Here is a 13,031-nt window from a genome sequence, read left to right on the forward strand (position 1 = left end):
AAGGGTTATAGCTTAAATACAACTGTGAGGGGGGACGCTGTGCTGGCTATGATACAGCAACTCACTAGGGCACACTGTGTTCTCTCTGTCAGGAAAAATGCCCCATTTTAGCCCTAGTACTGCAAGAATTGCTATGGGTTACTCAGCAGGGGATGTTTTCCCTTTGGAATGAGGATTTGTCCTAGAGCTCCAGCATGAGCTCTGGGAGGTGTAACTAGAGATGTAAAACATTTTGTTATTGACTTCTTCAAGGCATCAAAAATGCCCTGTCGTATGAGTTAAGGTATACATCCCAGAACATTGGTCAAATTCTCATCTTATTCTACTTTTCCTTCCCTAATTTTTTTCCTGAAATTTCAACTGAAGATGGGATTCCTCTAAATACCTTGTCCTAAATCATTGTATAACATTGCTGTTGGGCTGTTAAACAGTCCCTTCTTTAGCATCTGATGACGGAAGCTCCTGCTTATGAAAGCTCATGCATTTCTGATTTAGTTAGTCTATAAGGTGCAAATGTATGCTACTTTCTGCCTGACTTCAGGCTAACATGGCAACTATTGGCCAATCCCAGGGAAAGTTGCCACATAGCACAATGGTTCAAGGGAGATGAGTAGAAAGAATATGACAGAAACTTTAGAATATATCATTATTGATATTTTTTTCTCCCTTTCTCCACTTTTCCTCTTTCCCCATCCCATCCTCTCCCCTCCCTGGTGCTCAGGCCCAGAACTCCATTAGTCGCCTGGAGGGCTTACAAGACCTGGTGCAGCTCACAACCCTGCATCTGCGTGACAACCAGCTGGTCACCCTGGATGGCTTTTCTAGCAACATGAAGTGTCTGCAGTACCTCAATCTGAGGTTGGTTCTCCCCCAGTCAACTTTGGCCCCACAGGCCTTTTGGGGATGCTGGGATACACATTTCAGTCTATTCTCCCCAAAACGTGCCCAGCATAACTGCCTTCAGTCCATACCAGCCCCCTGTAGCAGGTGAGGCTGCTCTGGTTGATATAGCCTCTGCTGGTCTCAGAGAGGCTCCAGAACTTGCAGCCTCTCTGAGTCCTAGTACTTTGGTTCCTGGAGCAGCCCTTTGGGACACTGTTTGCTATTTTGTTCTTTGAGGGAGACCTGTTCCTAGTCCTGTATCTTGTGCTGGTACCTTGCATCCCTTGATGAAATCTCTTTTAGTCCTTCTCTTGTCACCCCTTCAACACACTGTTGAGGAATGCAAAGGGGAGACAACTGATCCAGTGAGCCCAAGGTGGTGATAGTGAAGTGACCTCAGCTGCTGGTTTCAGCCAGGTGTCCCCTCACTGGAACAGTCCCACTCTTACTGCAGCTCTCCATAACCAGCCCTGCTCTCTCCCTGCTGCAGGGGGAATGGGATCACTGGGCTGCAGGAAGTGGCCAAGCTGCAGGTCCTACCTATGCTGCGGGCACTGGTGCTGTTGGACAACCCTTGTGCAGATGAGGGCGATTACCGGCTAGAAATCCTGGTCCTGCTCTCACACCTGGAGCGCCTCGACAAGGACTTCTACGAGCAAGAAGAGCGGATGGAGGCAGAGGAACTTCGACAGCATCGCCAGGAGGAGGAGCAAGAGCAGGAGCAGGAACAGGAGCAGGTGGGAGCAGCGCAGGGCAAGAACCAGCATATAGGGAAGGAGAGGAGCTGGGGAGCTTGGGGGCCTCTCCTGTGAGATTAAGGGAACTGAGTCCAAAACAGAGCTCAAGGAAGAGCATGGCATGCTGCCTTCCTTAGAGCTCCTGAGTCTGTTTACCAGTTATTTCCCGTTCTTGCAGCAGGGTGCTGGCAGTGCCCATGCCCCCCTGCTTTACTTGTGGCAGGCTAGGGTGCCCTTGGTGCTTTGGAACATGGTGCCATGTACTTGCGTGAGGGGCCTGCTAGTGATTAAGTCCGAACAGGTTAGACCAGGGGTGTCCATCGCATCTGGCCCCACCAGCCGGGCCGGCCCAAACCAGTAGCTGAGGCCGCAGCGCGGTCACCGCATCACGGAGCCCTTGGCATCAGCCGGGTGTCACCGCCTGCCCCGGGCGCAAACCTCGAGGAGACAAGAGGGCTGAGGCGGGCACCCCTCTGACCCTCTGCCCGTCTGCCCGCCAGGACACGGAGGAGTCCGGCCCCGGGGAGCCTGACTGAGCCGAGAAGCCCTGCGGCCCGCGCCCGCCAATAAAGACCGTCGGCCCGACCGCGCCCGCGTGTCCCGCCCCGCATCCTCCCTCCATCCCCTACGTGCGGCCCGGCCGCAGCCTGACTCAGCGCCGCGCCGCTCACGTGCTGCTGCTGCCTCTGGCCCGGCCCATCCGGGCGTCTCCCGCCGGCTCACACTGCCGCCTGCCCGCGCCGCGCCCGCTCCACTCCGCTCCGCTCCCCGCCGAGGTGAGTGTTCCCCGGCCGGGGCGGGGCAGGGCGCGCCCCCGGCTCCAGCCCGGCCGGGGCAGGGCACCGCAGCCGCCCGCCTTCCCGGGCGCAGCCTCCGAGCGCTCCCGGCAGCAGGGCGCAGGGTACCACCTCATGCACTGCGGCACTGCCCGCTCCCAAGCTCTCCTCGGGCGGGTGCCCCCTCCAGCTGCCTCCACCGGTCAGCCGGCTCCCAGCTGTGCCTCTGCCCCATCCCTTATCCCGGCTTATCCGCCCCTGACCTCCTTTCGGCAGGGTGCGCCTGGAGAGGGAGGCAGGGGAAGGGGAGAGGAGGGCATGGCGGGGTGGGGGTGAGGCTGCAGTATGGGTGGAGTCCTGCTCCCTGCCTGCTGAAGATCATGGGCCAAGCCAGCGCTGCAGTCCGGAGCAGAGGCTGGCAAGGCTGCTGGTGCTGGACTGGCAGCATTGGGTCTAGCTGCTGTGTCATCGCCAGGACCCACTGCAGAGGAGCTTGTGCTGGGGGTCCTGCCCCTCCTCACCCCTTTCCCATTTGGGCTCAGCCATGGTGGAAGTTCCCGTGGAGTCTGACAGATTGCATGAGGAAATCCGGTGCGAGGAGCAGCTGCTGGGGCAGCTGATGCGGGATGACAGCCCAGATGGAAGCTGCGGAGTCCCCTGCGTGGGCTCAAGAGATTCCCAGTTTCGCTGCCTGCAACTCCCAAGCTTTTCCTGAACCTGAATGATGCCTTCTGTACCCCAAGGGCATGGGATGCAGACAGAGCCCCGGCTCCTCTGCAGTCTGCTCCTCTGCCCCCTCCCTGTTGTAGTGGTGTTTTCCCTGCTCCTTCCTTCTCTGCACACCCATGGTCTCTGGTATGCTCCTTTCTGTCCCTCTGCCTGCCGCACTGCATCCCATTACCCTAGCAGTTCCTCTGTAGGGCTCTCCAACTTTGAATTTGCTTTTGCTTGGTCTCATCTTGGGGTTTGGTTTAGGATCAACAGTCAGAGCTGATTATTCCTCTGAAGAGTGTGGAGGGGGGTGGGGAGACAGCAGATTTTGCTTTAACTTGCCCACTTGCCCTCCCTTCCCCCTCTTCTCCCCCCCCCCCCCCCCCCAACGCACCTGCTTGCTTCCCAGGAGTACCATTCCCAGGCTTATTGCTAGACAACATGCCTGGTAACCAAGAGAAGGGAGTTAGTCGGAGGAGACAAGTGGGCCTCAGGTCTGGGATGGGGGAGGGCAAGACCGCAGTGGATACCCAAAGAGTTGGCTCCAGCAGGAGAATCTTTCACAGCTGCTCTGCCCCTCCATATCCCCCCTGCACCCAGACCTGACTTCCTGTGGTAGAGTCTTCGAATCTCTCCCTTCCAGCCCTTCAGAGCAAGAAGCTACAGTCCTCTCATCTGCACACACCTGCATGTTTCATTTTTAAAATTAAAGATCTGAATGCTGAACTGAGCTGCAGGCTTCAAGGCTTTTTGCTCCTGACATTGTGGGGGGGGGATTCCCTTGGGGGATGGCTTCTTGGGTTCCTAGACCCCGCGGCACTAGGGAATGACTCCTTAACACCTTGGTACAGCCTTGTCATGCCTCCTCAGGCCTCCTGAATCAGTGGTGTCAAACCTGTGGACCTTGAGGCATCCATTGGACTGTGGCTCTTAAGGGAGACTGTAAGACAAAAATGTAAACCAAGTCATAGTGGATGCAAGCTCCCTGAGCCACACCATGCTATTACAGACTGTTTGACTCAGCCTTGTGACTGAGAGGAGGGAGGGTGCACTGTCTCCCACTGCTTCCCCTGCAGCCCCAGCAGCAGCTTTGCTCTGAGCAGCTGATGTTCCTTCACCCACTGTCTGCTTGGCTGCCTTGAAGTAAAGGGAGGACAATAGCTCTGACTGCTCTCATGCCAGCTTCACTGCTAGGCTGTGGGATAATGATGGATGGGTCCCCTTCTTCCAGCAACCTCAGGGCAGCCCCAGAGAGGGAAAAGAAGCTGAGAGCCAGTCACCAGCTAGTGCCCTAGTTCTCTGCCTCAGCCCCACAGCTCCAGCCGCCCTCTTCCCTCACTGAAGACTAGGTGCTCTGCAGGTGAAAGAGCAGGAATTAGCTCCCCATTCAGGTGGGAGAGCTCTCTGCGCTTTCTGCAAGTGAAGGGAGCAGACCAGGTCAAAACCCTAGGTGTCCTTTGGGGTGGAAGGGTTGAACAGTGCTGCCTTAATCCCAGAGGATTTGCACCTCTTGGGTCTTTGCCAGCAGTTCTTGTGTCTCTCCTTGAGCCAGATAGGTTCTGAGGAGAGAGAAGCTAATTCCAACTTGAGCAGTGTTTCTGTGGCTCTTCTCCGTGTTCCCTCATCTTTCTCTCTCTGGGAATGGGAAACTAAAAACAAAGCTCAATGTCTCTAGCAGACTAGGAGGCCTTTGGCACAGAGCAGACCACATCTTGAATCTTTTGGCTTCCTTTTCTTTCCACTAGTGCCACTTTCCACTCTTTTCTAGAGAAGACCGGATTCATCATGTCCATCGAAAAGATCCATGCCAGGGAGATTTTGGATTCCCGTGGGAACCCCACTGTTGAGGTGGATTTGTGCACACAGAAAGGTACGTGGGAAAAGAGTGAATGAGTCCAGGCAGAGTAGCCTTGTAGGAAGTGGAACCAGTTCAGCCTGGTGGCAGCCAGCTGGAAAAACCTGAGAAACTGTGGGTGACCTGCATAGAAAATGGCACCCACTGCTGAGTCTCTTCAACAGCTTGGCACACTCTTGCAATACCGGGGATTTTGGTTTTGACCGCTGCTAGGGAATTTACTTCAAATACCATGCCAGAGACATTGGGGCCCCAAATTTTAATCTCATTAGAGATGAATGTGTGAAGTTGTGGCAGCATGTATCCAAGTGTGCGTTTAGGGACTGCATACGTGCCTGTTACCTTGCCCTCTATTACTGCAGCACCTAGAGAGAAGGTACCCACTGTGCATCTTGTGTTGACTGAGAGAATTTCTGTTAGCTCTGACAGGAAAGGCCCATGTCTATGTCTGGCTGTGTGAGAGAGAGCTCACTAGGGAAGGCATGTGTCCTCTGCAGCAGAGAGATATGTTAGCAGTCCGTACAGCATTGTGCACTAAGTGAAACTGCTTGTGTGTGTGTGTGTGTATATGAGACAGGTTGTTTGTGTATATTCCAATGAAGGGCATGCATCCTTGTGCATGTTAATGCACGTGTACATACCCCCATGCAAATGTTGCTCTGTACACCAGTGTCCCACATTTGCATTCTTATTGATAGGAAATGTTTTCAGTTTGCAGGTGTTTCTTCATTCCTGGGCATGCTCATTTTGCTGCATGCCTGTAGGTTTGTAATCTAGATTAAAACAAATCTGTGTGTGTGTATGTGTGTTTACGTGTGTAGCTGCTTAAGTGCCTCTGTGTGCATTCAGGTGAGTGTGTGTCAGCCTAGGAATTATGGGTGACCTAAGCAGATCCTGCTTCTAGAATTGGATATTTCATTCCCTTCTTTATTCAGAAAGACAAAGTAACTTCAAAATGGGAGAAATTGCCTGCAGCCACCATTGAAGCTCCTTTGTCCAAGGTGTTAGAGCAGGAGATGGAGAAGAGAACTCCAATGCTTTGTTTCTAGTTTGATGAAGAGTAGGAACTCCTGAAGGCACCCAAGGGGCTGGGACTCAGGACTCCTTGGTTCTCTGTGTGGCTCTGCTACTCATCTCAGTATATAACCTTGGGTGAAGTTGTTCCCCTACTTGTGCTCTAATTTCCCCACATATAACATAGGGTAATCATGAAGTCATAAGTGGTGGAAGGGACCTCGGGTTATCTGGTCCTTCCCCGAATGACTTAGGAGCCATGAGTTTTCATTAATGATAGGTGAGGCATTTTCACAGAGATGCAAGAACGGGGGATGGACGTTGAAAAGATTTTTTTTTTCTTTATCCTTTCCTCCACTTTTACATGTGTGTTTTGCTCTGCCAGGCATGTTCCGAGCAGCAGTTCCCAGCGGGGCTTCTACTGGCATCTATGAAGCTCTGGAGCTACGAGACGATGACAAATCACGATTCCTAGGAAAAGGTGGGGAGTATCCCACTCCTTCTCTCACCGAGGACCTTCCGGGCAACTCCCTAATATCAAAGTTGCCTGTGGGTAGCTGGCTCTCAGGACCTGATTTCCATCAGCTGTACTTGCTTGATGCTGTTTAATTCCCTTGACCTCACTGGAATTTCAGGAGCACAAATCTGGGTGGAAAATCAGGCCCTGAGTCTCTCTCTCCCTCCCCTCCCCTCCCCTCCCCTCCCCTCCCTCTCTCTTTCTTTCTTTTTTCTTTCTTTCTTTCTCTCACCCTGAGCAGATGAAAGTTTTCCATGGAGGTAACAGGCATTACACTGGTGTAAAAAAGAGTGGACAGATGAGACAAACACCAAGCCTGGATAATTCTTTCCAATCTGGTGGAGAATTATCCTGAAAGATTTGTGATTAAAACACTCTACTGGTGTAAATTATACCAGATTGTGTCATCTGTCCCACCCCCAAGGTAGCTATTTGGAGTAGCTGCACATTTTGTCTATTCTTGATCCCAGTGTAATTTAGGTAGCTATATAAAACCACTGTAAATTATACCAGGGTATATGTTCATCTGTCTGTGGCCTTTGTCTCTCTCACTCTGTCTCTGCCTCTGTCTCTCTCCATCTCTTCCTTTCTCTAGGGGTCCTGCAGGCCGTGGATCATATCAACAACACTATTGCTCCAGCTCTCCTGAGCTCTGTAAGGATTTCCCTTTATTCTTTGTTGAAAATTTATTTTGCTCTCGTTTTCTTCTAATCTTTGTCTGTCTCTCTCCATTTCACCAGCTTTACTACTACCTTGATATTCCCCTTTACCCCAGGCACACTCCATCACAAGCCCTTTTTGTGTGTGTGTGTGGTGTGTGTGTGTATTATAATGAAGGTTCTTCTGCAGTGGTGGTGCTTGGTAGAGGTTCAGTGCACTTGACCCAGTCTCTAGACTCACTGCCATCTGATTTCCAGTGGCCCCATTTCACTCTAAAGTGCTCTCCCTTTTTCAGATGTTCTTTCCAGATACTGCACATGCCTTCCTCCGATTCTTCCATGCCGTCTCCCATTTGTCACCTCTCTTCTCCATATGGCATCCACAGAGTGATGGGCCACTGATTCTGTTTGTGCAGGAACTGGACTTTCCTATGACACGATCAGTGGTCTCATCAGGCAGTAACAGTGCATTTATGGCACTGCTAGAGAGCCAGTCTCCAAAACCTAGGATAGAGCCATAACATGAACTGAACTATGTGCTACACACCACACAGCCAGTACTATATAAGTTACACACATACTCCTTCTTAGGGAGTCAGGGCAACAATCCTGCTTGTACACCTCTAGGGACACAGATGTTAAAAGAAGTCTCTGAGCCGCACTAGTAGGTCCCTTACTTACACTCTGAGACATCTGATCTTAGAGACATGCACATACACACTCTGGGTATGTCTACACTGCTCTGGGTATAGTGTAATGAGGACATTTCTGTGTTTCCTGTAAGCTAGATAGCTTGGCTACTAGAACTTGTCTAGTTTTCAGCTTGCTGCAGGCTGAAAAAATGTTCTGGGAACTAAAAGGTATGTGGGTGGTTAGTTCAGACCAAGCTCCTTGCTCCTATATCGGTGGACTGCATTGGGAACCCAAGCTTGCTAGTACATCTATTTGGTACATTTGTTTTTGGTACATCTGTACTCTGTAGCAGATGCTGCACTTCACACACAACCTCTGCTTCACACACTGGGGACAGGGACAAACAATTACACTACTTTAAAGGGAGCAGGGCTCACCACTTGGAAGCACATACCATCTGATCTCTAGTTTGGTTGGATTCTGTAATAAGTAAAACTAAGCTATAGTAACTTTTTTGTTCAGGGCAAACTGTGGTTTCAGCTGAACTTCAGTGAGTCTTCTTCCCCTGCCCCCTTTTAAAATGGTATAATTGTTTCATCTGTCCACACTCTATGACATTAGATTTCTAGGGGTATGTGTATATAGATTCTCCCACAATCTAGATCTCCCTCATGCTCTCTCAAGACTCTTCCTCACAACCCTGTCTTAGGAAATGTTTCTTCTTGCAGGGCCTCTCAGTTGTGGATCAAGAGAAGATAGACAACCTTATGATAGAGATGGATGGAACAGAGAACAAATGTAATTCTGTTTTCCTTTGGTATTAGAAATAGAATAGCACAGGAATAGGGGGTGGGATGCTACAGGGCAATAGTGAGAGTCCTGACAGGGCTGTGTGGGAGACACAGGGATAGAATAGCAGGGGGGGCTGCAGGGCAGGAGTGAGGGACACTGGCATAGCTGTGTGGGGAGCCCAGGGCTGGAATAGAAAGGGGGGCTGTAGGGCAGGAGTGAAGGAGTTTGGGAAGTTTACTCCTGATTTTGAAATGTTTGCAGCCAAGTTTGGAGCCAATGCCATCCTTGGGGTGTCCCTGGCTGTGTGCAAGGCAGGAGCTGCAGAGAAGGAAGTCCCGCTATATCGACACATTGCTGACCTGGCTGGGAATTCAGACCTCATCTTGCCTGTGCCTGTAAGAACCTTCTGGGGCTCTGGCTATCAAGTCTACTTGCAAAGAGATTTAAAGTTTGTGGGGCTATGGTGAGGCTGGGGAATGCAGGATTGATGGAATGTGGGAGCTGAACTGAGAGCTGCCTTTCAGAGCAGTGCAACGGGATTGGCAATTTCACCTCTGCTTCTTTCTGTGTTCATCCAGGCCTTCAATGTGATCAATGGAGGCTCACACGCCGGGAACAAGCTAGCCATGCAGGAGTTTATGATCCTGCCTGTAGGGGCAGAAAGCTTTCGGGATGCCATGCAGATTGGGGCCGAGGTCTACCACAACCTCAAGAGTGTCATCAAGGAGAAGTATGGCAAGGATGCCACCAATGTGGGAGATGAGGGTGGCTTTGCCCCCAACATCCTAGAGAATAGTGAAGGTGAGAGAGATGAAAAAGAATGATCAAAAGGGGCAGAGATTGGACAGATGCATTCTTGGCTGGATCACTGCTCCCTCTGTGTCCATTTCCTAGGGCTCCTAATCCCTAGTGTCTCCAGTTTCGGGGTTCTGAGTCCTTCCACTGAAAAGACAGCTCCTCACCATTCTTGGTTATCCTTCTGAGCACCTTCTCCTTGGTAACATCCTGCCCAATTCACTGTTTTCCTAAACAGTCCCCTCTCTTTGGTGTTCAGTGACCTCATAAACTTGCAGGCAGTTATGTCCTTCACCCTTGTCACTGCTCTGAGCTGTGGGATTAGGTCTTTGAATTCCTCCCAAGAACTTAATGCCTTCAACCCCTGGAGTATTTTTCTCTCTCTTCTCTGAGCTCTTGTCTGCCCATCACTTTCTGGGATTGAGGAGCCCAGAGCTGAGTAAAGCCTACAAGGTTGGGTCTCACCAGAGCCAGCCCTTCTGTGGGATATGAGGCCTTTCCGTATTTAGATCCAACTGACACAGTTTCCCTGCTTTTTGTCTTTTTGTTAATTCCCCAGCTAAGGTCTCAGCAGAGCAGTCTAGAGAGGGACTGTCCTTTTTTGGTGTTTGTCCTTCCTTGGCAGCTCCTGCCTCTCAGGCATCTCACTCCTGTTGAGTGTCTGGAGTTCTGGATGAGTTTGATTTAAGCAGTTTAGCAGTGTTTTGTTCACTCCGTGTCTGTCGTTGTTCCAGCTCTGGAACTCCTCAAGGAAGCCATTGACAAAGCTGGCTATACTGACAAGATTGTTATTGGCATGGATGTGGCAGCATCTGAGTTCTACCGTGATGGCAAATATGACTTGGATTTCAAATCCCCTGATGACCCTAGCCGCTATATCTCTGCAGATGAGCTTGGTGACCTCTACCAAAGCTTTGTACATGATTACCCAGGTGAGCTGCTATGCTTAGAGTATGTGTGCATTATGCAGTACCATGCAGTGCAGTACAGGGCTTGATCAGGGGTCTTGCATGTGGCAATGTGGAGATACCCTTAGTGCTTGCCACCTAGAGGTTTGGATCACTGTGCAATGTTGGGCTGGGAAGGAGGCAGCTGTAACTTTCCAACTTTCTCTGTCTCTACAGTTGTCTCCATTGAGGATCCCTTTGATCAGGATGACTGGGAAGCCTGGACCAAGTTCACGGCCAATGTGGCGATTCAGATTGTGGGGGATGACCTGACAGTGACAAACCCCAAACGCATTGAACGAGCTGTTGAGGAAAAGGCCTGCAACTGCCTCTTGCTCAAAGTCAACCAGATTGGATCAGTCACAGAGGCCATTCAAGCGTGAGTCCCCATCCCTTTAGCCATGCTGAGCACAGGGGCAGGAAGTGCTGTCACTTGCTCCCTCTGATTTCTAAAGCAGCTAGTTAGATTGGTGCAGCTTTGGTGTTGACAAGGTCTTCATCTTTGTCAGCAGGCAGTAGGAGTCCTGGGAGCCATATCTGGGCAGGGGAGGAGTGACTGGGCTTCTTCCCAGGCATGTGGGGGCTGTAGGAGAGAGATCCTTCAACCTCATTGTTTCTCTCTAGCTGCAAATTGGCTCAAGAGAACGGCTGGGGAGTGATGGTGAGTCACCGATCTGGGGAGACTGAAGACACCTTCATTGCTGACCTGGTGGTGGGCCTGTGCACTGGACAGGTAAGTGTCAGATGAGCTAGAATCTAGGCCCTGGACAGCCTTAGGGAGGAATATGGGAGGAGAAAATCAGCGTTAATTTAACATGGAGGGAGAATTCCCTCTGTCTTCCAGGGCAGACTTGGGGTCCCGTGCATGGGAGGTAATGTACCATGAGGGTGTCTCTCAGTTTTGTGTGGTCATATTTTGCAGATAAAGACAGGAGCCCCTTGCAGGTCTGAGAGACTGGCCAAATACAACCAGCTCATGAGGTAAGTGGGCCCGGGGCTAAGGATGCAGAAGAGGGGATGTATTTTGAGCCTCACCAGGGTGGAAAAGTTGGACAGCACAGGCAGATAACCCCAGGACTAAGGATGTAGGGCATGGAAATGTCCTTGGTGCCACCAGGGTCCCACCTAACTGCAGTATCCTAGACGGGATCTCTCTTTAGATGTCTCTTCTCCTCTGCTGAAAGATGCAATACCTCTGCCAATCCAGTCCTGACATTCATCACAACCTGTTTTCCTGCTCTATCTCACTTCAAACACCTGTATGATTTGCTCTGTCAGAGTTGCTCCTGATGCCCTGGATATTCCCTCAATACTGTCCTGCACTGAGGCTCTGAAGTTGATTAACTTTTTTCCCCTGCAGGATTGAAGAAGAGCTGGGGGATGAAGCTCGCTTCGCTGGACACAACTTTCGCAATCCAAGTGTTCTTTGAACATTGTCTACGGTGCACGGCAAATCCCCAGCTAATTCCCAATGCACAGACTCTGAAGCTACCTTCCCTGCACCTTAACCCCTTCTCTCTGTCTCTCTCTCTCTCCTCCTTTGCCACTCAGCCATCTGGTTTCCTGTCTCCCTAAGTCCCTGTGAGTTCAGGTATCCCTAGCTCTCAAGCAAATGGTAACAATTAGTTTTCCCTTTGTCTCTTGCTTTGGGGTATTGTAAGCATGTCTGAGACTCTGTATTTTGTGTGGGTTTTTTTCATCTGTCTGCAGATCTATTTGAGTCATTCTGCTTGTGTATTAGGCTGTATGAACATGTCTATGGCATCTCTCAAAGAGCACGGTGAATGTGTGCACTGATTAGTGTGGATTTACATAGTTAGGTGCCTGACTATGTGTGGTTTTAGTGACTATTCAGTGCATGGGGCTGTAGGTCTTTGTGTCAGTATATATATCTCTGCTGGCCTTCAAGCTTATTATTGCTCTAAGTGTGTCTGCTGAAGTGAGTTGGAGCCCATGTGTTTAGTTGTTGGACTCTGAATGTTGTGTTTGTATTGAGCTATATCCTTAGGCAACTTAACACTGAGGTGCTCTGCTGTGACACAGGTTGGTGTGTGCATATTGTGACTCTCTGGGTCAGTCTCTCCATGGTTTGTTGTGGGTCAGTGTGTTGTAGTGTGTGGGGGTGTTAAAAACATGTTGGAAACAAACACATGCCCTCAATCTGCTTCCCCTGATCTTGCTCCCCCTGTCTCCCTTCCCTATCTTTCTTTTTCTTCACTTTCTTCTGCCACCCCTACCATCTGCTTTGTCCTCTGGACAGTCACCCTCAGCTGAGCAACAGAGACTGAAAAAACAAGGCCCTAAACTTAATTAAAATATATTTCACACCTGAGTTCCTGACATTTCTCTCTGCACATTATTTCCTGGGAGATGGGAACATACTGCAGGGAAAGTGGGGGAGTTCAAGAAAAACAGACAGCCAAAAGTAGTAACAAGCAAACAGTTTTGAGGGAAATGATGCAATGAGGAGTTCACTCCCCATGACTCCTGCCTAAAAGACCCTCTCACAGTTGTAGCTCATGGGCTATGTATGTGTATACCCAGCAAGAAGATAGCTGCAGAATATCTGAGGAGAGGATAGACATTTCCTCACACAGTCCTGTGCTATCCAAATTATCTTCCATGAGAAGATGATGCACAAGTGATTTCAATCACGTTACCTGTCAGCATAAGAGGCATGGGAGCTGTGAGTAGGCCTCGCACTGGTTTACAT

The 13,031-nt window shown here is 50.4% G+C and overlaps 2 protein-coding genes across 7 annotated transcripts in view; both read left to right on the forward strand.

Annotated features, from left to right (window-relative positions):
* The window catches only part of LRRC23 (leucine rich repeat containing 23), a 19,903-nt gene extending 16,067 nt beyond the window's left edge, over positions 1-3,836 (forward strand). For 2 of the 4 annotated variants that reach the window (XM_059720431.1, XM_019476500.2), the window contains 2 exons: positions 722-858; positions 1,373-2,090. In XM_059720431.1, coding sequence (XP_059576414.1) covers positions 722-858; positions 1,373-1,694 — 459 coding nt within the window. In that variant the 3' untranslated portion in view covers positions 1,695-2,090. Of the gene's footprint in view, positions 1-721; positions 859-1,372; positions 2,092-2,119; positions 2,396-2,870 lie in introns of those variants that run through there. The other 2 variants (XM_059720432.1, XM_019476501.2) reach the window with 2 other exon arrangements.
* Positions 2,312-12,650, forward strand: ENO2 (enolase 2). 3 transcript variants are annotated; one of them, XM_006273394.4, is made up of 12 exons: positions 2,312-2,395; positions 4,875-4,976; positions 6,361-6,456; positions 7,088-7,146; positions 8,513-8,582; positions 8,838-8,971; positions 9,155-9,377; positions 10,106-10,303; positions 10,496-10,697; positions 10,943-11,051; positions 11,241-11,299; positions 11,679-12,650. In XM_006273394.4, the coding sequence occupies exons 2-12, from the start codon at positions 4,892-4,894 to the stop codon at positions 11,746-11,748; spliced, it is 1,305 nt and encodes a 434-aa protein (XP_006273456.1). In that variant the 5' UTR covers positions 2,312-2,395; positions 4,875-4,891; the 3' UTR covers positions 11,749-12,650. The 3 variants fall into 3 exon arrangements, with proteins under 3 accessions (XP_006273456.1, XP_019332044.1, XP_014459438.1); XM_019476499.2 differs by having other exon boundaries at positions 2,338-2,395; positions 4,852-4,976; XM_014603952.3 differs by lacking the exons at positions 2,312-2,395; positions 4,875-4,976; positions 7,088-7,146 and having other exon boundaries at positions 6,367-6,456.
* The last annotated feature ends 381 nt before the right edge of the window (positions 12,651-13,031 follow it).

Source organism: Alligator mississippiensis, chromosome 1 (genome assembly GCF_030867095.1).
Source record: "Alligator mississippiensis isolate rAllMis1 chromosome 1, rAllMis1, whole genome shotgun sequence".
NCBI lineage: Eukaryota > Metazoa > Chordata > Crocodylia > Alligatoridae > Alligator > Alligator mississippiensis.